Here is a 25,471-nt window from a genome sequence, read left to right as displayed (position 1 = left end):
CCTTACACCGGCTGGGAGTGCACCTAGGTCCAAAGAGTCTGAGGAGGAGACTGTTTCCAACATACACATCCTGTGACGGGGTGAAGCAACCCCGCCACTCACCAGCTGCGCAAGGCACGGGCCAGGGAGAAGGGTCCGCGGCCACAGCTCGAGCGGCGCCACAAATGCCGGGCGCCGAGGGAGAGGCACGTCATCAGTGTACGCCCGAGAGTGACGCTGATGTCACGGGCGCGTGCGGACAGGGCCGGGAGGAAAACCCGGAAGTGGGGAGAGCCTGGGAATGAGGGAGAGAGGGAGGACGATATAAAGGGGGGGGGGGACCGGACACCAAGAGGGGGAAGGACACGAACGAAGACCCTGGGAGGAGAGGGAGTACGGAGCACGGGACAATAGGAGGGGAGGAGCAGAGAGGCACCGGGTTGTAACGCCGAGTGGAAGCGGCCCAGGGCGGGCCGTGAAACCCAAGAGCAGGTGTGTTTGGGGTACACACCCCCCTGCTACCGCCAAGAGTCACGCTCTTGGCGTTAGGGCCGGGGTCCGGAGAGAGGGTGGGCCCGGACCCCCCACTTCGCCCCACAAAGGGCTGTAAACTCGGGCCTGTCCGGCTCCCACCTTTAGGAGCCAGGGGTGAAGGGGAGGCGGCGGGCCGATTCGTGACACATCCTCTCTGAAGCTGTCCTGGTGTCATAAGCACATAACGACCGTAATGTCAGATCAGTCCAGCTAGCTCAGTATCCTGCCCTCTGACAGTGGCTGGTGCTACACACTTCCATGGGGATGTACAGTTTGGGCAATTATCGAGTGATCCATCCCCTGTCATCTCATCCTAGCTCTGACAGAGACTCAGGGTTACCCACAACAGGGGGTTGCATCCCTGACCAGTTTGGCATGGACCTATCCTCTCTGAACATATCTAGCTCTTTTCTGAATCCTGCTGTACTTTTGGCCTTCACAACATCCCCTGGCAAGGAGTTCCACAGGTTGACTGTGTGTTGTGAGAAAAGTATGTCCTTATGTTTGCTTTAAACCTGCTGACTATTAATTTCATGGGGTGATCCCAGGTTCCTATGTTGTGTGAAGGAGTAAACAACAAACACTTCCTTATTAATTTTCTCCACATCAGTCATTATTTATATGCCTGTATCATATCTCTCTTAAAAATGAACAGTCTCAGTCTTTTTAATCTCTCCTCCTATGGAAGCTGTTCCGCTTCCCTTATCATTTTTATTACCTTATGCATTTTTTCCAATTCGAATTTATTTTTTGAGCTGGGGCGACTAAACCTGCACACAGTATCATGGTGCAGAGGTGGGCTTAATATAGATTTATATAGTGACATTATGGTATTTTATGTTTTATTATCTAACCCTTTCCTAATGGTTCCTCCAAATCTATTTGCTTTTTTGGCTGCCACCACACGCAGGCTGGCAGTGTCTAGACTGGCAAGTTTTTCCAGAAAATCATCTGCTTTTCCAGAAAAACTTGCCAGCTGTCTACACTGGCCGCTTGAATTTCCGGAAAAGCACTGATGATCTCATGTAAAAGCATCAGCGCTTTTCCGGAAAAACTATGCTGCTCCCATTTGGGCAAGTCTTTTTCTGAAAGATTTTTGTGCAAAAGGGCCAGTGTAAAAAGGCGATCGGGGCTTTTTCGCGGAAAACCGCTTCTAGATTGGCCACGGACGCTTTTCCGCAAAAAGTGCTTTTGCAGAAAAGCATCCTGCCAATCTAGATGCACTTTTCCGAAAATGCTTTTAACGGAAAACGTTTCCGTTAAAAGCATTTTCGGAAATTCATGCCAGTGTAGACGTAGCCGCTATGTGTAGAAGTGTATCCTGCAAAAACCCCGCCGCGTCCAAGGAACGCGTTTGCTCTTTCGCTTTTTTTTGCGGAAGATCAAACGCATTCTTTTGGGGAGCTCTGTATCCCTCGTTTCATGAGGCATAAGGGCTCTGCTGAAAAAGGAGGCTTTTTCTGCCATTTGGTCCCGTCTAGACTGGGCTAAATGGCGGAAAAGCCTCTTCCACAAAAGCCATCGGAAAAAGCTACGCAAAATGTGGAGTGCAATTTGCTTAGCTTTTTCTGATAAAGCCTAGTAATCTAGACCTAGCTGTGGAGTGGCTGTTTTCAGAGAACCCTCCACAATGATGCCAAGATCTCTCTCTCGAGTGGTAACAGGCAATACAGACCCCGTCCTTTTGTCCGTGCAATTGTATGTGATTTACGTTTTTGCCAGCACTTACTCTGCTCTTATCATCTGCCATTCTGTTGGCCAGGTTAGTGATTTCTCTTTGTAGCTCTTCACTGCCAGCTTTGGACGTAACAATCTTGAGCAATTTTGTATCTGAAAACGTGATCACTTGGCTGTTCTCCTTCTTTTCCAGCTCTTTTATGACTGTGATGAGTAGCACAGGGGCAGGCGGCACTGCAGGAGCCAGCACATGCGGGAAGCTGGCTTAAAAGCTGGCTTCCCATGGGCACTGGCTCTTATCCCCCCCACCCCAGCATGTCACACGTCTGTATCTATTGCTGATGGTTACATCTAATTCTCTGTGTTTCGTACACGTATGTGCTGGACAGATGAAAAGTCAAGGGAGGGGAGAATGCCATGGCTGGGAGAGAGGGGGGATGGTAGATGGATGGTGTGGAGGTGGACAGATGGATGGATAATCTATGCCCTTTGAAAAACCTCTGCAGAAGTTCCGAGAGGAGAGTGCAACTTGCAGGTGACCGGGAATAGGGCTGAATGGGATGCAGAGTTATTTAGGGGGATGAGTCCTTGAGAAATGAATGGAAAACAATGACATGATGGTACTAGACACAGATGGTGTGAGATAGGAACGTTAGCATGTAGTCATTTACACGATTAACCGATAAGCCTGGGCTTTTCGGTCAACCCCAACAACTACACACACCCTCCATTCCCTCTTTGCTGCTTCTGTATCAGAGGCAGCACGGTGGGGTGGGGGGGATAAGAGCCAGTGCCCATGGGAAGCCAGCTTTTAAGCCAGCTTCCCGCATGTGCTGGCTCCTGTAGTGCCGCCGGCCCCTCCCCTCCTTCCCCCCTGTACTGCTGCCTCTGATAGAGTGGCAGCAGCGTGGGGGTGAGGGGGGCAGTGGGGAGCCAGTACATGCGGGAAGCCAGCATGAAAGCTGCACTAGCTCCCACCTGTCCCCTTGTCCCTGTGTAACTGCTAAAATTTCCAGCGGTTACCCATTTACACAGGTAACCATTAGTTAACGTCCCTAGTGCGAGAGACGTCCTGGAGAGTGACAGGGGAAGGAGGAATGCAGTCTGGTAGCCAGCCTTCCCCAGCCTGGGCTCAGGCAGGCAGAAGCTGATTGATTACGAGAGTCTGGTGGAACTTAGTCCTGCTCTGGGTGGTCAGCAGGAGGTAATGCTCAAGCTGCCAGCCCCACGGGAGGGAGAACCACCTGCCAGAGATCCCCCTGCAGCGCTGTGCGGATTTAATTTGATCTGCTGCTAATTGCTGAAGTTTCTCAGCACATCAGTCAGGTCTGGATGGCAGTGAGGGCCCAGGGGATCTGCCTCCCTCTGTGCCAGGCTGGGTACAGCAGGCAGGAGGTACTGCGGGGCAAAAGGGGACACCTTCCCCCAGGGTTGGAACTTCAGCTACCCCCAGGCTGTGAGAGCAGAACATGGTCCACGTGTGGAGTGCTTGGCCCCAGGGGGGGCTCTGAAAGGACAGGGGACAGAGAGCATTGAGCGGGGCAAGATCAGGAATGGGCTACAGGCCACGGGCAAGAAAGACAGCTGCCTCCTCCCTTCCTGCTCGGAGAGGCCAGCCCATGAGCTGTGGGCAGGGGCCGGGTCTTACCTTTGTGCCTGATTAGGTAGTGTGCCAGAACAATGAGCAGGCTGAGCAGCAGAAAGACAATGACGGCGACCACCCCGCCGATGACAGCGTGGTACGTGCCAGAGGAGGAAGACATCGGGCTGGCGTCTATCCACGGAGCAATGCCAGGGAGAGAGGGGAGAGAAAGAGAGAGAGGTTGACAGGTCCTGCTGAAGTCCTGCCTCGTACAGACACTCCTGCAAGGCCAGAGGTGGTGGGGCGGGGGGGTTGCAATGTGTCTGCCCGGCCTGCCTCCATTCTCCCCTACATGGACCCTCAAGGCAACAAGGGCACATTCCAACACAGCACAGTTTTCCCCATGGCCGGGTCCCCTCGCACCAGCTGCCAGGTCCTAAAAACCAGGAATGAAATAACATTAGAGGGAGAGAGAAGAGAGGGGCTGCGGGGGAGATGGGAAATGCGATGGAAGCAGAGAGGGGTTGCAGGGAAGCTGGGAAATGCAATGGATGCAGAGAGGAGCTGTGGGGAAGGTGGGAAATGCGATGGATGCAGAGAGGAGCTGCAGGGGAGCTGGGAAATACTATGGAAGCAGAGAGGGGCTGCAGGGAAATGCGATGGATGAAGAGGGGGTTGTGAGGGAGCTGGGAAATGCAACGGAAGCAGAGAGGAGCTGCAGTCGACAATGCTCTTGCTCCAGTGGGACGGGGCTGGATGCAGACTGAGGAGAAAGAAGCTGGGAGGAATTTGGAGAGAGTGGGTCCAAGGGAGAAGGTAAAACAGGAAGCCAGTTCAGGGCCAGCCTCTGCAATGGACCACAGCTGGGGTGTTTGCGAACATGGACCAGCGTCTGGAGAGCTGGGGCTGGGCAGGAGGTGAAAGCCCACCCCAACCTCTGTCCCCTCCATTCCCCAAGCTCGCCCCCTCTGCTCTCCTTCCCTCCCTGCCCAGGCCCTGGTCCAGAGTACCAAGTCGCTCTGTCCAGTGCAGGGTCAGAGTGACACCCCCTCTCCTCCCTATGCCTGCCCTGCAGAGCCCCTGCTATTCCAGTCTTGGGTTCCTGTACAGCTCTGAGATGCTCCCTCTCTCCTGACCTGCTGCCCTGGCTCTGTCAAGGCTCAGGCGCTCTAACACTGTGACCACCATAGATCTCTCTGGCCCCTCTATTCCAGCCATCCTGTCTCTTGCCAGCAAAGGCAAAACAGGGCTGAGGGAGCTGGGTACACATGACTCAGAGGGAAGCCTCAGGTACTGCCCAGCCTGGCTCTCATACTGCAGCAGAGCCCATCAGACCTCCTGCCAGGTCCTGGCTCAGCTGTGTTGCACCATTGAGCACCCTTCCCAGCACCGCAACCCAGACCAAGGTGGCACATCCATGGCACAAGGGAGGTGGGTGGAAGGTGTCTCATGTCTAGGGCTCTACCAAATTCAGGGCCATGCAAAATATGCTCTAGACCGTGAAATCTGATCTCCTCCACAGAAAGCTGGCTGGGGTAGGGGAGACCAGATTTCACGGTCCACGGCATGTTTTTCATGGCCATGAATTTGGTAGGGCCCTAGACATAAAACACCATCCCCACAATGGCTGAGTGTCTAGAGAGCAGCGGCTGCTGGCTGGGAACCCAGCTCTGAAGGCAGAACTGCTGCCAGCAGCAGCACAGAAGGGAGGCTGGAGCGGTTTGGTATTGTTACACCCTTACGTCTGCACCCCTGCTGCAGGCAGTGCTGCCTTCAGAGCTGGGCTCCCAGCCAGCAGCTGCCCACTAGCTGTCCAGCTCCAAAGGCAGAACTGCAGACAGATGATAATAGACCCCTGGTCCAGCACCCTTGGGACCTGAGCAGTCCCAAACCACTGAGTTTAACAGACCAGGGGTGGTCAATGCTCCCTGCTGGTCCTGGGCTTCCCACCCTGCTGCTCACCTGTTGCTGCCAGGGATCCCCAGCCAAACTTCCCCGGCTGCTGCCTGGCCCTGCTGCCACTGGGGGTTTCCTGGGGCTTCCTGGCTTGGGGCATCTAACTGCTGCCAGCCCTTCTGCCAGGGCCAGCCCCGCTGCCACTGGGATTCCCCAGGGTTATCCAGACAGGACTCCCCAAGTACCTGGCCCCACTGCTGCTAGGGGAGGTTCCTGGTCTGGGCCAGGGCTCCCGTCCTCTGCCTGGTCCCAGCTGGCTCCCACTCCCAGCCTCCGGGGCTCTTTGGTCCAGCAACATCCATGTCCCTGCCAGACCACGGATGTTGCCGGGCTGGAGAGTCCTGCATTTGGGAGGTTCAAGCTGTACCATGACACCCTTACAACAGCCTTGTGATCCCCGTCATAGCCCTTTTTTGGGTTAGTACCCGCATGGTTACACCACCATGAATATTATGGTTTTTTAAATTCTATTGACCAAAACAGACTGTGCATGTGGTAGGGCCCTACACATGTCCGTGCTGGGGCAATGGCGTCTCATGCCCATACTTGGGCGGCGGGCGGGGGGGAGGGGGAAGGGTGTCTTGTGTCCATATTAGGGTAATGGTGTCTCATCCCTCTGCTCTGGGAGAAGAATGTTTCTCCTGGCTGGGCTGGGGGTGTCTTGGATCTATGCTGGAGGGTTGGGGTCAGTGTCTTGCATCTATTGACAGCGTTAAGTGTGTCTGTGCTGGGGGAGGGAGAACAGGGTCTGTGCCAGGGGTCAAGGTGCTTCTTGGGCCTGCATCTGCAGAGAGGACAATATCTGGTGTCCACATTGGAGGAGGGAAGGCACTGTGAGGGGTCTGCACCTCTCGGGCGGACAGTGCTCGCCCCCTGCCTGGCTTCAGGGGCAACTTTTCATTCAGTTTTAGTTGCTTCCTCCCAGAAGCATTGGCTCAGCATGGAAGCTCCAGGGTAGGGCCATGGTAATGCATAGAGAAGGAAGGGGGTGTCTGAACGCGGTGAGTCCGGAATGGAGAAGAACAAAAGACAGGATGGCAGAGGATATAAATAGAGGAAGGGGTCAGGGAGCCAGTGGGGCTCTGAGCTGCCCAGAATGAAAAGGCAGCACTTCAGACTGACACCAGGTATGTTTTGCATTGTGCGGTTAACCTGTGGAACTCCCTGCATGAGACAGTATTGCAGCAAACAGGTGAGCACAGTTCAGATGTGGATTAGATGGGTCAATGCACGAAAGCAATGGCACCCCCTAAGGGACACGTATTAAGGGCTCATACTTTGGTGGTGCGCCAGCTGGGACCAGAAGGAGCATCGGGTTTTCTGCAACCTCGCACAATGGTTCCCGCAGAGGTGTGTGTTTGCATGGGGAAGAGCACCTCTGGGCTCACTGGGCCAGCAGGGAGGTGGGCTAGCACACTAGAGCAGCGGTTTTTAAACTTTTCTCATGTCCCAGTTGAAGAAACTTGTTGAAGGACCCAATATAGTTTGACTAGAGTGTGGGCTCTGGGGTGGACTAAGGAGAACTTTGGGGCATCGGAGGGGCTCCAGCTTTGGGGGGTCAGGGCTGGGGCAGGAGGGTTTACCTTGAGGGGTGTTAAGGCAGCTTCCTGCCTCTCCCGGCCCCACAGCCCTGCTGCACCTCAGAAGCATCTAGCAGCAGGCTCCCAGCCAACGGGAGTGCGGAGCTAGTGCTCAGGCCAGGGGCAGTGCACGGAGCCCTGTGCATTCTCTCTGCCTCCCATCTAGGAGCCAGGCTTGTGGCCAGCCACTTCTGGGGCGCAGCGCAGTCTGTGGTGGCAGGACAGGCAAGGAGCTGCCTTAGCACCCCCACTGCTCACCTGATCCCCCTGCAGCAATGAGACCCAGCGCCTGGCATTCCACCACCCAGTCCTGGGTCGCAACCCCTAGTTTGAAAACTACTGATTTAGATGGACCACCAGCCTCTTCTGCTATCACACTTCTCCTTGCCACCATGAGGGACCTTTCACTCCTGTGGGTTCTGGCTTTGAAGTGTGACTGGGCAGGTGGCTGCAGAACCTGGATAGTCCAGCGAGGAAGCCCTGATAGTACTAGCCAGCAGCTGGAGCCACAGTCCACGGCTACGTCTACACTGGCATGATTTTCCGGAAATGCTTTTAACGGAAAAGTTTTCCGTTAAAAGCATTTTCGGAAAAGCACGTCTAGATTGGCAGGATGCTTTTCCGCAAAAGCACTTTTTGCGGAAAAGCGTCCATGGCCAATCTAGATGCGCTTTTCCGCAAAAAAGCCCCAGTCGCCATTTTCGCGATCGGGGCTTTTTTGCAGAAAACACTACTGTGCTGTTTACACTGGCCCTTTTGCGCAAAAGTCTTTCGGAAAAAGACTTTTGCCCGAACGGGAGCAGCATAGTATTTCTGGAAAAGCACTGATGATTTTACAGGAGATCGTCAGTGCTTTTCCGGAAATTCAAGCGGCCAGTGTAGACAGCTGGCAAGTTTTTCCGCAAAATCAACTGATTTTGCAGAAAAACTTGCCAGTCTAAACACAGCCCACGTGTCTCTGGGCTTGGAAGCCATTCTCTGCTATGTCCTGCAGCACTCCCCACTGGGCGCGGGCGCAGGGAATCCATAAAGAAACAGAAAAGGAGCTTACGGTACCTTGGTCAGCAACTGGAGTGAAGGATGAAGCAGTAGCCATGGTAACATGAGTGGTGGACTGGGAAGGGCCTGACAAAGGGGCTGGAGTGAAGTGAACATGTGGGGTGGGGAGCTGGGAAAAATCTGGGGAGGATAACAAAAAAAAAGGGAAACAAATCAACTTAGAGAGACGACAGCAGTGATGTGAGAGATTCCTCAACAGAAGTGATGTCGAGCTGTCTCTGTCAACATCCTCGCTGGGCACCGATCCCTGTACTCCGCCCTGAATCCGGGCCTGCAGCCCCTGCTATCCCAGCCATGGGCCCTCCTCACACACAGCTCTGCCGCTGCCCCTGAATCTGGGCCTGTAGCCCCCTACTATCCTTGCCTTGTGCTCCCCTCCCCCCCACCATTGCTCTGCCAGTGCCCCTCAATCCCAACCCACAGCCCCTGCTGTCCCAAGGTCAGATGCACACTGCGAGCTCCTCCCAACAGAGTGTGTGTTTGTTTAGTGCCACTTCCTTCCACTGCCCTGGTCCTTTTCCTCTTCCCTGTGCCCCTCCACTTCTTCTCACGGCACCAAGCCAGCTCTGGCTATGCCCCTTGAAAAAACCTCCACAATCTGGAGCCATGGAAAAGAGCCTGGGCAGTCCTTACTCTTGGGCTCCATCTGTCCCTCTAGAGTCCCTACTCAGCCTCATACGTCCTCCACATGCCGCTGCACTATGCCCCTTTCGTGCCTCCCTCCAGCCTGGCTCCACCTCCGTCAGGCAGTAGCCCAGAGCCCTAGGTGTCACGAGCACTGATAGCTCTCAGCATGTGTCTGAGATAAGTTCCTGCCTAGCAACCCCAGGCAACATTTTCCAGCTCTCTCTTTGGTATTTTTCTGCAGGTCCGCGGCATACTCTTGTCCGGGTTGCAGCCTAACGCAGCACTCTCCCCTCAGGTGGGAGCCATCTCTGGATCACTGTGTGAGGTTGTGTTGTGACAACTGGGCCTACACCTAGACCTACATTGTGAGCTTGAGTGTGAAATGGCTGTAAAAGTTCACAGGTTGTTACAACACCCTACAACAACACACACCGATGGGGAAAGGTACGAGGGGAGACAGAAAAGCTGAATTAGTCCAAACAAAAAGGCCCAGCTGACATCATTCAAAGACAGCGAGGAAATGACACAGTTAAAAACAGGAGACATCGATCAGGCAGCTAATGAGCCAAATTTGGTATGTCAGAAATGAAAGCCTAATTGGGACACAAATTAATGGGGGGTGGAGCTATGCCACCCACTGCTCCCTTTTTGGGTCCTTAAAAGAAGGCGATTTAGTGGGGAAGGAAGGAACCAAAAGAATGGACAGGAAGTGCAGAAACTCCGGGAGCAAGCTGCAGATCATGGCCACCTCACCGAGTGTTTACTAATCCTGAGAGGAATCCAGGCCACATGGAGCCAGCAATGAGGGACTCCGATGTCATGTCCATCCAGTGGCTCCAGCTGAATCCCAAACACCACCCGGGTAGTTACCACTATCCTTGACACCGCTTAAGCCAGTGGTTCGCCACCTTTTTGGCCTCGGGTTCCATTTGCAAACGTTTATGGCAACCCAGTAAGTAGCCTGGAGGCGGAAGCCCTGGTCGAGTTGCCCCATGCCCAGATTTTTCCAGATGTAGCCTCCTTTTTGGTCCTCTGGCCGCCGTCTGGGTGGATTTTAGAAATACGAACAAATGACCATGAGGTTTCCTGGCATGTCTTTATTCCTCGCCTGCTGGGACACAGTGGTTGCTGGCAGGGTGCCCACGCTGGAAGGCGGTGCCACTGCTCTGCAGCAACATAGAAGGTGGTAGGGGATGGTACTGCCACAGAAACTCTATCTCCCTTCCACTCCACCTCCTCCTGGCAGTGTCCTCTAGAAATATGCAAACCCTCAGCCTGGGGGTGGTTTCCGAGGGCGCCTGCCTTCCCTGAGGAGGGTTGGGCCTGCTCGGCACTTTCCCCAGCCCCCCGTGGCAGTTCTTTCAGCTCCTGCTGCTCAGGTTGGGCCCTTCCCCTCGATTGGACCAAATGTGTGTGAGTGGAGCTGTGACCCGGCCACGTGGTTGCAGTGTGGCTCACTCAAATTTGGCCCACCGGGGCTCCCATCCTCATGATGGTGGGGCCATGTCAGAGTGGCACTGAGCCCCGGAGGTTGGAGCACGTGGCACAGGGAGGTGAGCCCAGCCAGCCCCATGGGACCCACAGGAACTACCATGCAATGCTGGCGGCTCTCCCTCCGAGGACGGAGAATGCCTGGTCTAAGAGGCTGTCAAACGACACAGGGGGAGGATTCATTCTGAAAACACTGTCCAGCTGAAGGAAAAGGGATCTGGAGAGGTGGTTACAACGCCAGCCCGACTTCATCTTTTACATGGCAAAGGTTTCAGCTCTTTCCCTTCCTTGCTGTGCTTCCACAAAAGGCTACAGGGATGGTTAATGGTTTGTTTGCCCTGGGACTAAACAGGCTGAAGTCTCTGGATACCAACCCCCAGATCTTGTTGAACACTGTTAGTGTCAGACAGCGACTTGGTGACGTTAACACCTTTGGCTCATTTATTCTGTCTTAATTAATACCCCAGTGAGCAGGACTCTGGGCAACGCAAGGCCCGGGCAAATGTGTGTTTGGGATCTCAGGGCGGCAGACCAAAGAGGGGGCTTGGAAAGGGCAAAACCAGAGCCTGTCCCTTGGGTGGGGCTGCCCAGGGTGTCTGTGTCCCCCTAGGGAGCCCTTTCTCCTACTCGACTCCCCCCCAAGGCTACGTGACAGTCCCTAGCTCAGACTCCACTCCTGCTTCCTTGAGGGCTGTGTGAAATGCACCCCTGGTGTGTGTCTAGTTCAAGCAGCTTGTGCGGTCGCTTACCCGGTGAACAGTGGGTGGCACAGGGTGCTGGCAGCCAGCTCCAAACCAGATTTGAAGCCCTTGCAACTTGCACTTCGAAAGCACAGAGGGAAGAGATTGCTCTGCTCAAACACAGAGAAGATGAGACTCAAACAGGGACAACCACCAGCACCGGCTGAACTCAAGCCAATGGGAGGGCTGCTGGTGTATGTGTGTGTGGAGTTACCGCCCTGGTCTTTGCTGGAGTGGATACAGCCCGACCAGCCCCAGGCCAAATTCCTAAGACTTGAATGACCTGGAAACTGGAAAATCCATTCAAAAAAGAAGCTACCCTCGATCTACTCACTGAGACAGAATAAAAGGGAGGCCTGGGACCAGGAAGCGTGGTCTGCCAAAACCCGGCGGAAGGGGATCCCCACATGCAGCAAAGCAGGGGCAGTTAGTGTGGAAATGCACATTTAGGGGAATCCAGAAATGTCACAAGCACGGTCCAGTGGCTGAGCACATCATGGGGCACACGAGGCGGTGGTAACTGAGGCCACCTCAGACCTCAAATGCTTGGAGAAGGAACAAGAGGTGGCCAGTGGGCTTCACGGGTGGGGAGGCCACTTGCGTTGGGGAGGGAGAGAGTGCAAAGCAAGTGACCCCTCTGTCAAAAACCACCAGAATCCAATAAGGCCTAGGGAGAGGGAGATGCTAAGTCTGCCAAGGGGAGCTTTTCCCACAAATGTCAGGGGAGAAGATGAAGGGTGGAAGTGAGCGGGGTGGGACACGGTCAGTACAAAAAAGGAGGAAGTCTGACTAAGACACTGAGCCCCTGACAGAAACCTCTCTGCACCAAGCAACACATGGACAGGGAAGGGAGACAAATGAGATGAGGAAGCTTCTGATAGAAAACCAGCAAGAGAATCCATGAAAAATGGGCAATGTAACAGTAGCAGGACCGTGTGAACGCCGGGGTGGCTAATGAACTTACATGACAGCACAGCAAGGAAAAGTCCTGGGGCGTTAGGAAGATTCGGGGGGTGGGGGGGGGGGAGAGGGGAAGGGGACAATGTGGTACCAATTTTTTTTAAGATCAGAGAAATCCCGGCATTCCTGTCCATTCCCTCTGCCCCTTGCAAAATGATGGGCTATTTGTGCCTGTTGCCTACGCCAAGGCGATGAGCAATAAACAGCACAAGGAGGTGACAGGGAACAACAAAGAGAAAAACCTGATTTTGCTTTTTGGCCGGAATTCCAAAGCAGGCAGCGGAACTGAAGAGGGTCCTGGAGCTGCCACGTGCCTGGGGCTTGGGTTCCTGTCACATGGAGCCTCTGCCACGGCATTCACTCCGACTGACTCGGGAGTTGCTGAAAACTGGCTAACGAAGAACTGTCCAGAATAACCCAGCCATGCACAAGAATGGCCCGTGGGGGAGAACTGGGCTGGGAACCACAGGGATGGAGAGACGGACGGACGGACAGATGAATTCACAGAAAGTGCTCTGTCAGTACAGGGAATTGGGGCCACTTTTCTAAGGAGCTAAACGTGCTGCACCCATGCTGGGTGCTCCGCTCCTGAGAAGCCGGCCCTGAGTGTCACGGTGGGAGCGGCTCTGTAGCAAGCATTTTCAAACCGGGGTCCCAGAGAGCTCTGGAAAGCCAGGCCCTGCTGGCCTGGGACGGGGGCACACTGCTGTGACATTCACCAACGACCCCCGCTGGCAGCAAATACCAGCAGGGACACAGAATAAAGGAGCCCAGAGCAGCAGGAATCGGAGTGATCAGAATCAGAGCCCTGAACAGCACCCGGCCCTGTTGCCTGTGCAGAGCAACACTGAGTCGTGCCACAGAGGCAGGGAAAAGCAGCAGCAATGCCTTGGATACACACGTACCCAGGAAGAGAGTCCCAGTCAGCCCGTGGGCTGCTAATGCACTAGGGCAGGAGCAGAGGAATCACGCCCGTTGGGGCAGCGGCTGGGCCAGGGAGATGGATCAGTTCTGCCCAGCTCCAAGAAACGATCTGGGGCCGGGGAGACTCCATCGGGAATGAGAGACAGGGCTGGAGTTTCACAAGCACTCAGCCACAGCCCTGGGGGGAGGGGGAGCCTCCTTTGTTCTCAGATGGGGCTGGGAGGAGTCAGGCTGTTTTTGAACCTCTGGACCTAAACTGGCCAAATCCAGGCAGCTTGGCCAGGCCCATCTGGTTGGGCGGGGAGGGCGGGACACCAGGGAGCTCAGCCTGTGGACATGTGCAGGGTGTTCAGAGCCAGGAGGGAGGGCAGACTCAGCTCAGGATCCCACACAGGTGCAGATCGGGGCAGTGGGCTGCCATATCAGTGGGGAGAGCATCCTGAAACCCTACAGAGTCTGGCTGGGAGGGCTCTGTCATGTGGGACTGGATGGAGACAGCCAGAGGTCCTGCAGGGCCAGTGCTGGGGGTGCTCTCCAAGGGTATGTCTACACTACCCCCCTAGTTCGAACTAAGGGGGGTAATGTAGTCATACGGAGTTGCAAATGAAGCCCGGGATTTGAATTTCCTGGGCTTCATTTGCATAAAGCCGGCCGGCACCTTTTTTAAATGCCGGCTAGCTCGGACCCCGTGCCGCGCGGCTACACGCGGGTGCCCGCCTCTTGCGGTCCCGGGCAAGCTCCCGGGAGCCGCCAGCCTGGTCCCGGGAAGAGGGGGAGGGCTGGGGGGCATCGGGTGGCTGGCTCTGTGCCGTGCCAGGTGCAGGGTCTGCTAGCTGGGTGCTGGCAGGCTTGCACCTGGCACGGGCATCATAGCCAGCCCGTGCCCCTTTAAGGAGTCCGGCGCCGGGAGGGGGGCAGACGAATTTCCCTGGTGTTGGCCAGAGTAGCCACCAGGGAAAGCTGGGGAGGGCTAGCCTCCCACTAGTTCGAATTAAGGGGCTACACACCCCTTAATTCGAACTAGTACACACCCATAGCTCCCCAGCAGGGGACGTTCCCAACACACCCAGAGCTCCCCAGAAGGGGACATTCCCAACACACCCGGAGCTCCCCAGAAGGGAACGTTTCCAACAAACCCAGAGCTCCCCAGCATGCGACGTTCCCAACACACCCGGAGCTCCCCGGAAGAGGACGTTCCCAACACGCCCAGAGCTCCCCAGCATGGGACGTTCCCAACACACCCGGAGCTCCCTAGAAGGGGATGTTCCCAACACACCCAGAGCTCCCCGGAAGGGGGTGTTCCCAGCACACCTGGAGCTCCCCAGCATGGGACATTCCCAACACACCCGGAGCTCACTAGAAGGGGATATTCCCAATACACCCGGAGCTCCCCAGCATGGGACATTCCCAACACACCCGGAGCTCCCTAGAAGGGGATGTTCCCAACACACCCAGAGCTCCCCAGAAGGGGATATTCCCAATACACCCGGAGGTCCCCGGAAGGGGGTGTTCCCAACACACCTGGAGCTCCTCAGCATGGGACATTCCCAACACACCTGGAGCGCCCCAAAAGGGGACATTCCCAACGCGCCCATAGCTCCCTGGCGGGGGATGTTCTCAACACACCCAGAGCTCCCCAGCAGGGGGCATTGCCAAAACAACGGCAGCTCCCCGCCAGTGATGCTCCACAAACACAGGGGCGCACCTCAGGGGGTGACCCGGCAGCTGGCACAGGGTAGCGCAGAAGCTGGGAGGAGCTGAGTGCAAGGAGAGGTCGTGTGCGTGTCCCTGGCAGGGGAGGAGGCTGGTGCCCCGTGCTTACCATTGATGTCCAGGTTGTACTTCACAACGACGCTGCCCATGGTGTTGGTGGCCCTGCAGATGTAGGTGCCACTGTCGCTCTTGTTGAGGAAGGGGAGAGTGAGGATGCGGTTGGTGTTTGGCTGCAGGAGCATGTCGCTACCTTCCTTCATCCACAGGAACTCCTGGGGGCTGAGAGGAGGGGGGATTGTTAAGGGGCGCTCCCCCGAGGAGCACGCATTGGAGCCGGCATCACCAATGCAGCAGGCACTGGCTGCACGGGACAGCCCAGCTGGGAACTTGTTACAGCAGCTTCCATTTCCAAGGGAGCTTCCCCTGCAGGGCGCTGAGGCAGCCTGACTGCACCCCACTGAACTGATGTGCTGCAGCGCCCCTGGGGCTGGCTGCTGGCAGGGCCCAGCCGTGCTGCAGCCTGCTGAAGAGAACTCGGGGAGGAGGGGAGGCAGAGACAGGCTGGGCAGGAAGGTGCTTACATTGGATTGCCCTGGACTTCACACTGCAGCCGCAGCTCCTCGCCCTCCCGGGGGTAGGGGGGGTCTGGCTCGATGGTTGCTGTTGGCTTAACTGGAGGGTGGGGGGAAAAAAGAAAGAGAAAAGTAGAAATCAAAATCCTGGAGCATGTTCTGTGCTGCCCCTCCCACCACAGCTGCAGCACGTCCCTCCCTACACCCACAGCTCGTCCTTCCCTCCCTACAGAGCAACCACAGCGGGATACCAGGCCTGGGGGCGGGGAGGGGACAACTGCCCCGGAGCCCAGCGATTCAAAGGGGCCCGGGGCTCCTACCACCGCTTTTGCAGCGCCAGTGGCAGTTGCAGCCCCAGGCCCTTTAAATCGGAGGCACACTTTGAGCTGCTCCAGTCCCGCCCCTTCTGCCTGAGGCCCCGCCCCTTTCAGGAGCATGGAGCCCCCCCCCAAAAACCTTGCCCAGGGGCTTGGCAATTGCCCCCCCCCCAGCACTGCCAGGTTGTACCAGGTTGCCCCTCCCACTGAACCCCTCTCAACCTCTTCTCACAGCTGAAGCTCCCCTCCCCCATCACCTCTGGGCGTTGGCTGCCCCCGTAGAGGTTCCCCACTCTCCTGGGACGATGGGAAGGGGAGAAATAGGGCTGGGCTGGCTCCCTGTGCAGCACCTCTCAGCCTTGCTCTGCTCTTACCTGCAGAGGGATCAGGCTAGGGAGCTGCTTCAAACTCCCTCATTGCCACATTCTTGTCTCTGCCCCGTCCCCTCAGGGGTCGGGGCCTGCAGACCCCTTTGGCCTGCCTTCAGCTTCCCTGAGGGCAGGGGGAACAGCACTGATCCCTGCCCCCTTTCTGTGGCAGCCTTAGATCCCCACAGCCTGCAACCAGGTGAGCAGGGCTCTGTGCCCATCAGACTCAGGTCCCTTTGGATTTTCACAGGCCCACAAGCCATCACAGACGAGGGGAGAAGTTCCCCCTCCCTTCCCGACTCCAATTACGTCTGCCATCACCAAAGCAGCCGCTGCACGTCTTACCTGGGCGCATCCCGCTCTTGGGCGGGAGCCACAGATTTGGCAGGGCCCCTCAGGGGCCCCCGTTTGGGCTGGAGACACCACCCTCCCCATATTGAGAGCTGCTGGGGGCCCCAGGAAGCACATTTTCCTGGCCAGGGCTTTCCCTTCAGGTCAGCAGCAGAATGTCTCCCTCCCGCTTCTTTCAGCCCCCGGCCCTGGGTTGCACACGCAATCCCTGCTGTGCTTCCTCCGGGGCATGGGCAGGGGGACACAGCTGCATTCTGGCTGACAGCCCCGTCCAGCTGAGAGACATAGAATAGCCTGGTTCACCTCTTGGCTCTTACTAGGGATGTTGAGATGCGGTTAATTGGCTAATCAAGTAGTTGATAGAATTTTTATTGACTACTCGATTAGTCAATAAGGGGAGGCAGCCCAGCTCAGACCCAGCTCGTGCCGGATCTGGGCCCTGCCCTCGCTGCGGCTCTTCATTTTAAATGTAGTAAGAGCCAGGCTGCCTCCCGCCCGGCTCTTAGAACATTTAAACTGCAGAGCAGCAGCAAGGGTAGGTCCTGGACCTGGTGCGAGCCTGGAATGAGCCAGGCTGTCTACCTAGCTGGAGCAGCCCCTGTCTGGGGCCAGCCCGGGCCTCCACGGACAGGGGCTGCTTTGCAGCAGCAGCCCCTGTCCACAAGGGGTCCCAGAGGACAGGGACAAAGCAGCCTCTGCCCATGGCAGCCTCCCCTGGTTCCCCACCTGCGCTAATAGAGGTGGCAGCACGGGGGAGAGGAGGGGACGCAGGCAGCACCCCGGAGATGGAGACCCCCGAGCCTGCCTGTGCCTGGATTCAAATCCCTGCTGTAGGAAGAGTAAAGACTTTTACACCAGGGATTTTCTGCCTGACACCACAGCCTGGGTGCATCAGATGGGGTTTCACCACTTGGGCTGTAACTTTAGTTCCAAGTATCTCTCCCTCCAACAAATGTCTCCCCTTTAGCTATCACCCTCCAGGACCACTGGGGATCTTCTGGGTCCCACCCAGGAGGGGGCTGCATATGGGCAGCATGAACATGAGATGCCTTTGAGGGCCTGATTCTGTGACTCCCTCCTTCCAGAGATTCAGTTCCAATAGCCTGTGAGGCTGGGGGGCAGCTGGTTTTCCCAGTGCTGCACTACACAGGGTGGGCAATGCCAGGCTGAGAGACCCAAATGGCAACAGATGGGCACTGCTTTTCTCTGCCTCTCCTGAGACAGGGTGGTTTAGGGTCTTAGGGAACACTCAGCTCAGTGGTAGATGAGGATGACACTAAGCTAGGGGGAGAGGTTGATACACTGGAGAGTCAGGATAGGGTCCAGAGTGACCTAGACAAATTGGAGGATTGGGCCAAAAGAAATCTCATAAGGTTCAGCACTTGGAACGGAAGAATCCCAAGCACAGCTACAGGCTGGGGACTGGCTGGCTAAGCAGTAATTTGGCAGAAAAGGACCTGGGGATGATAGTGGATGAGAAGCTGGATATAAGTCAACAGTGTGCCCTTGTAGCCAAACAGGCTAATGGCATATTAGGGTGCATTAGGAGGAGCATTGACGGTACATCTAGGGAAGTGATTATTCCCCTTTATTCAGCACTGGCAAGGCCACATCTGGAATACTGGGCCCCTAGTCACAGAAAGGATATGGACAAATTGAAGAAAGTCCAGCGGAGGGTAATGAAAATGATCAGGAGGTTGGAACACATGACTTATGAAGAGAGGTTGAAGGATTTGGGCTTATTTAGTCTGCAGCAGAGAAGAGTGAGGGGGGATTTGATAGCAGCCTTCAACTCCCTGAAGGGGGTTGCAAAGAGGATGGAGAGAGGCTGTTTTCAGTAGTGGCAGATGGCAGAATGAGGAGCAATGGTCTCAAGTTACAGTGGGGGAGGTCTAGGTTGGATATTAGGAAAATGTATTTCAGTAGGAGGGCGGGGAAGCGCTGGGATGGGTTTCCTAGGGCAGAGGTGGAATCTCCCTCCCTAGAGGTTTTTAAATCTCAGCATGACAAAGCCCTGGCTGGGATGATTTAGTTGGGTTTGGTCCTGCTTTGGGATGGATTCAATGGCTCCTGAGGTCTCTTTAAGCCCTAGGAGTCTATGATTCTAGAGAGTCCAGCAGGCAGGGAATATCTGGGGCAACTTCCTAGAAATAAGCAAAGAAGAGGCTGCCAGAGACAACAACTACTGCCCCAGACTTCACTGGCCAGCAAGGGCAGATCTACAAGTAAACTTTGACACTGCAGCTCGAGAGGGAGATCCCCAGCTGCCTGCAGTGAAGGACAAAGATCAGCCACATCAATTTGAAATGGAGAGACGGTGCCAGCAAAACCCTCATTATTATTGTGGGGCCGCAAGAGCAGAGGCTGATTTTGATCTTTTGGGACAATCCACGCGGTGGGTATGAATAAATGGCCAGTTTTCAGAATGGAGAGTGGTAACTAGCGGTGTTCCGCAGGGGGTCCATACAAGCGCTTTTGCAATGCGCTTTTGAGATGTGGACACGCTTTTGAGTAAGAAGTTTTCGCAGAAGATCACTTCCGCAAAAAGCTTCTTGCACAAAAACCCTGCAGTGCAGACAAAGCCTCAATGTTCAGCAGCAAACAGAATGTTAGGAATCGTTAAAAAAGGGACAGAGAGTAAGACAAAGAATATCTCATTGCCACAGCATAAATCCATGGTTCGCCCACATCTTGAATACTATATAGAGATATGGTCGCCTCATCTCAAAAAAGAGATCTTAGCACTAGAAAAAGTTCAGAAAAAAGGGCAACAAAAATTATTAGGGGTTTGGAACAACACCATGTGAAAAGAGATTAAAAACCTGGGACTTTTCAGCTTAGAAAAGAGGAGACTAAGAAGAGATGTGATAGAGGTCTACGCAATCATGACTGATGTGGAGAAAGTGAACAAGGAAAAGTTATTTACTTGTTCCCATAAATAAGAACTACAGGTCACCAAGGGTATGTCTAGACTACATGGCTCTGTTGACAGAGCCATGTAGATGAGTTTACTAGACATAGGAAAAGGAAGTGGCAATTTAAATAATCGCCCTTCATTTACATAAAAATGGCCGCCGCGCTGTGCCAATGAGCTGTTTGGCGGGGCAGTCTGGACGCGCTCTGTTATGCCCCATGAAATGAGGTTTACCAGAGCTGTCGACAAAGGTTTCCCTTGTCAACCATGGCGCATACAGACTGCCGCACTGTGCCGCCAAACAGCTGATAGGCACAGTGCAGCAGCCATTTTGATGTAAATGAAGCATTAAACTCATCTACATGGCTCTGTTGACGGAGCCATGTAGTCTAGACATACCCCAAATGACAGTAGATAGCAGATTTACAACAAACAACAGGAAGTTTTTCTTCACATAGCTCATAGTCAACCTGAGGAACTCCTTGCCAGAGGATGTTGTGAAGACCAGGAGGGTCTTTAAAGGTATGTCTTAACAGCAGGGCTAACGCAGAAATAAGCTCTGAAACTTCAGCTACATTAATTGCATTGCTTAACTCGAAATAGCTTATTTTGGCTCTTGATACTGTCTATACAGCAGGAAGTCCGAGGAAGAGCACTCTTCCTTTGACATCCTTTATTCCTTGTAAAATGAGGGATACAGGAGTTAGACTAAGAAGTCCTCCAGCTCAACATTAACTGCTCGTAGTGTAGACACAGACTATGTTATTTCGGAATAATGTTAGTTATTTCAAAATAATGCTATTGTGCAGACGTACCCTAACAGAGCTAAAAAAAAAAAAGCTAGATAAATTCATTGCAGTTAGGTCCAACATGGCTATTAGCCACGGCTATTAGAATGGGCAGAAATGGTGTCCCTAGCCTCTGTTTTTCAGAGGCTGGAAATGGGCAACAGAGGATGGATCACTTGATGATTTCCTGTTCTGTTCATTCCCTTTGGGGCACCTGGTATTGGCCACTGTCGGCAGACAGGACACTGAACTAGATGGACCTTTGGTGTGACCCAGTATTGGTTGTTCTTATGTTCTTATGTTGAATTCCTGGGAACATGTAAGAGGAAGTGAGGGGAAATGGCTAGCCCCAGAAATGCAAAATCCCTGCTGTTGGAAGCTATACCCTTAACAAGGGGCCATCAGCCTCTGCCAGACACCATCTGTCTGAAGATCAAAGGCACAAGCAGTATAAAGAAAGAAGCTGATCTGCTCAGAACTCATTACCACAGAAAACTCCTGGGTGGGGGCTAAAGGACCGACTCGTCCCACTGCCCTTTTTGGAACGATGACGACCTCTGGGGAGCTTATTAGTAGAGCCCTGCAAATCTGCGAATATCCACTTTATATTCGTGGCTCATTTTTGCAGATATGGATGTGAATGTGGATACAAATTTTGTACCTAGAACCCTGCAAATTTGCAGATATCCACTTTATATCTGCAGATGTGAATAGCCGCAGCTCATTTTTGTGGATACAGATGCGGATACAAAATTTTGTATCCATGCAGGGCTCTACTGATAAGCTCTGAGTTTCCCTGATCATTTTTAATATTTTAAATGTAATATTTCCCTGATCATTTTTCCCTCTAGTGCTTTCACTATAAGAATAACTGTGGTTGCTTAGACAGCGCTGTGTGATGACCCTAACACTGGGAGCAGTTACACTGTGTATACCAGGGATCTGAATGACTTGTTGACTATCCAATAAGCAAATGTTTATCGGATAGTTGACACATCGCTTTTCCACCCCCTTGCTGCCTCTTTCTGATAGAAGCAGCAAGAGGGGGGAGGGAGAGAAGGGCATGCTTCAAATCGGCAGACCTGGGCTCCATTCAGCACTGCTGCTTTGAAACGTCACATGCAGTCTGGTGGGCTGCATGTGGTGTTTCAAAGTGGCAGCGCCGAATGGAGCCCAGGGTCAGCTGGGAACTAGGGTTGCCAGATACTTTCACAAAAAATACCGAACATGGTGGGAAAAAATTTGGTTAAGCAAAACAAACAAACAAAAAACGGGACTAAAACCTGGCACCCCTACTGGGAACCCCTGCTGACCCCAGGCTCCATGCAGCACTGCCGCTTTGAAACACCATGGGGAGCACGGGGCTAGTGGGTGACTGCTTGAGTACCCCACTGGCCCTGTGCTCCCCGCAGCGCTTTCACCTTTGCAGTGTAGCAACAGCCCTGGGGATTTAAACCCCAGCAGACTGAGGGAAGATATGCACCTCCCCTCTGCCCCAGGGGGTGTGAACATGAGAACCAACTGTTGTCACAAAATGGTATTTCAGGGTGTGATCATTGGAAGTGTGACTGCCTGATTCAGAGTAATCAGCAGCAACAGCAGATGTACTGTCTAGAAGTGGAGGGGTGGGAGTGGCAGAGCACCTCTGGGATACACGTGGGCTGCGCCTGCTCGGTGCTTTTGGAAAGGGGAACAAGGTGGCAAACAGGGGGCCTGTCTGTACCACTTCCACAGAGTGGAGGGTTTTTTGAAACCAACCCGTTGGCATAGAAAGCTGCTGTGCATGTGGGATCCCCAAGAGGGAGCCGAGCTGTTTCAGTCCTCTGCCAGACCAGAGACCATGGTGAGCAATCGCTGCGCACAGACTCCTTAGTCCAACGCCCTGGGACAATGGCTGTGACACTTCCTCCTCGGGCAAAGGGGGCAGGGGATGGGGGGCAGGGAGTTATGGGAACTGCCCAAAAGGCCAAACATCGGAAGCAGGTGACCCTCACAGGAATCTCTCAATGGATTCAAGGGAGGAAGGGGAACTGAGGAGAGAGATTAAGGGAGGGGGAGGCTGCTGCAGTGGGGGGAAGATGCTGCCTGCCTGGCTGACAGGACCCAGCTGATCTCCCAAGGGAAGGGACATAGGGGTTACGGGGTGTGGTTGATGTGGGCTTGCCAGTGCCTGACATGATTAAATATACAGCATGGCATTGTCAGGCGGAATAACGTGCTTGTCTGTTCTGGAGGGCGCCTGACCGCTTCTCCACAGCTGCTTGTCCCCCAGGGAGTCAAACGGGTCCCGTCTCCACGACGAAGGTGTATCGGTGCAACTACGTGTGACACAGCCCTCCCGACCTAGCCCCTGGGATAGACAGTGCCGTGCCAACGGGCCATAGCCGCCGCCCCTCAGGGAGAAGCTGCATGCGCAGCAGCGTGCGCTGTGCTGTAAGTGCCGGTGAGCTCTGCAAAATGCAGCTTCCCCGGGTGGGGTGGACATCTGCCAAATGTGGGATGTGTGTGTGTAGCGGTGATTAGTGGATGGTTGTGTGTGTGCATAGCAGCGGGATATGTGTGCATAATGGTGGTTGGCAGAGGGGGTGTTTAAGTGTGGGGGGGGGGGCGTCTGATGGGTCAGTGCCGCACCGCGGGTTGCAGCGCTCAGAGAGGGGTGCTGGAGCGAGGGCACGTGCCTAAGGATCCTGAGACTGGGGCCATGCCTGGACTCACTTCAGACATGGGGAGCTGGAAACAGCCCTGGGAATACAGAGTGGCAGAGGTTTGGGTTGCCCATTCAACAGCCCCAGTGGGCAGCCGGGAAAGGGTGCTCCCTTAGACCTGGGCCACCCACCTTTCACACACTCACATGGTGCCCCTCCCGGATGCTCACCTGAGCTGTGCGCTCCCAGAACACCCGCAGCCTGGCCTTCCAGGGTTTGCTGGCCCACATACACTCAGAACATGCACCTCATACACTCAGAGTGTATGCTCTCTCCTGGGACTGTGTCCCCCCCAACAGGCACACCATACGTTCCCCAGCCTCGCACTTCTGCACTGTGTCCGCCTCCCCCAGTGCACACAGGAGGGCACATAGCAGTGGGCTTTGTGTGTAGGGGGATTGTTAGCAGTAGGCTGTATGGCAGGGTTTCCCAACCTATGGGTCGGGACCCAAATATGGGTCACCAGTACATTTCAAAAGGGTCACCAAGTGACTCCCCAGGTGGCTCTGCCTCCCCTCCTCCCCCCATTTTTGAACTGCCCTGGGTCACCAAGTCTTCTTGAATTGTCAAAATGGGTCCCCATCTGAAAAGGTTGGGAACTGCACCGGTATGGACAGGGGGGTAGCACTGGACTGTGTGTGCATAAGAGGATATGGTTAGTTGTGGGCTGTGTGAGCAGGATGGAGGAGCAGTAGGATGTGTGTGTGCGTAGTGTGCATAGGGATGGTTAGCAGAAGGATGTGTGTGCATAGCAGTGGTTAGCAGTGGGATGTGTGTGCGTAACGGTGGTTAGTGGTGGGATGTGTGTGTGTGTGTAGCGGTGATTAGTGGATGGTTGTGTGTGTGCATAGCAGTGGGATATGTGTGCATAATGGTGGTTAGCGGTGGGATGTGTGTGTGCGTACCAGTGGTTAGCGGTGGGATGTGTGTGTGTGTACCGGTGGTTAGCGGAGGGATGTGTGTGTACATTGCGGTGGTTAGCAGCGGGATGTGTGTGTGCGTCGTGGTGGTTAGCGGCGGGATGTGTGTGTGTGTAGCGGTGGTTAGCGGTGGGATGTGTGTGTGCGTAACGGTGGTTAGCGGCGGGATGTGTGTGTGCGTCGCGGTGGTTAGCGGTGGGATGTGTGTGTGCGTAACGGTGGTTAGCGGCGGGATGTGTGTGTGCGTCGCGGTGGTTAGCGGTGGGATGTGTGTGTGCGTCGCGGTGGTTAGCGGTGGGATGTGTGTGCGCGTCGCGGTGGTTAGCGGTGGGATGTGTGTGTGTGTAGCGGTGGTTAGCGGTGGGATGTGTGTGTGCGTAGCGATGGTTAGCGGTGGGATGTGTGTGCGCGTAGCGGTGGTTAGTAGAAGGATGTGTGTGCATAGCGGTGGTTAGCGGTGAGATGTATGCGCGTAACGGTGGTTAGCGGAGGGATGTGTGTGTGCGTAGAGGTGGTTAGTGATGGGATGTGTGTGTGCGTAGAGGTGGTTAGTGATGGGATGTGTGTGTGCGTAGCGGTGGTTAGTGATGGGACGTGTGTGTGCATAGCGGTGGTTAGTGATGGGATGTGTGTGTGTGTGGCAGCGGTTAGCAGAGGGGAGTGTGTGCGTAGCGGTGATTTGCAGTGAGTGGTAAGTGCAGGGGGAATTAGTGGTGGGCTGTATATAAGCACTGGCGAGTTAGTGGTGGGCTGGGCGTGCAGGGAGGGGGTGGCTGTTTGTGCACGTTGGTGAGGAGCGGGCTGTGTTAGTGCAGAAGAGTGGTGGGTGGAGGGCTGTGTTTGTGCACTGGGAGGGCTAGCTGTGGACTGTTTTGTGTCTGCAGGGTATGGTTAGCAGTAGGATGTGTGCATGGGCAGGGTAAGGACAAGGCTTTTTTCTGTAGCCACATTGGAAGGCCTAAAGCCTAAGTGCAGCCAGATTAAAAGAGCAGCAGCCATTAGCTGAGGAACAGGAAGTCACACCTCATGGTGGATCTACATTACAATTACAATAGTGTCATACCTGGCTGTTAAGGAGACCCTGTCCTAATGGCACTGTCCACTATCACCGGATAAAAAAAACAGCTCTTAAGATGGTTAAAGAAAACTCAGTTGGAGAGCTTTCTGTCTGGCAAGAAGCCACGGAACAGTAGCTGGGGTTGTGGAATCCTCATTCCTTTATTGTTCTAGCATTATGGTCCCCCCCTTCCCTATTGCCTGTCTGTATGATCTGTCTGGGTTTAAATTGTTTCTGTCTGCTGTATCATTAATTTTTCTGGGGGTAAATCAATTAAGGTGGTGGGGTTATGATTGGTTAGAGAATTCTATTGCAGTGCATTAAGACTGGTTAGTAAAATAATAAGCAAGACTCGTGTTTCACAATATAAACCAGAGTCCGAAAGGAAATTCTTTAGGAACCAACCCCAGGACACAGCTCCATGCTCACAGCTGCCAGACCTCAACCCTGAGCCAATGTTAGTGGGCAGAAACTGGAGTCCCCCAGACCGACCTGAGCCCGACTGGCCACCCTGACAAGTGGATCTCTCTTACTGGGAGTGCTGAGCACTGTATGTGTAGCGCATGCGGCATGTGCGTTCTATTTTTGGTGACTGACAATAAACAGGATATCACTGTGTAGGGCTCTTTCACTGGTAGAAGACCCCACAAACCTGCC

General features: G+C 54.5%; 1 protein-coding gene across 5 annotated transcripts in view; it reads right to left on the bottom strand.

Annotated features, from left to right (window-relative positions):
• The window catches only part of CADM3 (cell adhesion molecule 3), a 125,737-nt gene that overhangs the window by 5,816 nt on the left and 94,450 nt on the right, over positions 1-25,471 (bottom strand). For 3 of the 5 annotated variants that reach the window (XM_075907116.1, XM_075907118.1, XM_075907115.1), the window contains 4 exons: positions 15,404-15,494; positions 14,932-15,101; positions 8,365-8,487; positions 3,839-3,964 (listed from right to left, as the gene is read on the bottom strand). In XM_075907116.1, coding sequence (XP_075763231.1) covers positions 3,839-3,964; positions 8,365-8,487; positions 14,932-15,101; positions 15,404-15,494 — 510 coding nt within the window. The remainder of the gene's footprint in view (positions 1-3,838; positions 3,965-8,364; positions 8,488-14,931; positions 15,102-15,403; positions 15,495-25,471) is intronic. The other 2 variants (XM_075907117.1, XM_075907119.1) reach the window with 2 other exon arrangements.

Source organism: Pelodiscus sinensis, chromosome 24 (genome assembly GCF_049634645.1).
Source record: "Pelodiscus sinensis isolate JC-2024 chromosome 24, ASM4963464v1, whole genome shotgun sequence".
Taxonomy (NCBI): domain Eukaryota; kingdom Metazoa; phylum Chordata; order Testudines; family Trionychidae; genus Pelodiscus; species Pelodiscus sinensis.
The sequence above is the reverse complement of the archived record's forward strand: the minus strand, read 5'-3'. Positions and strand labels throughout refer to the sequence as shown.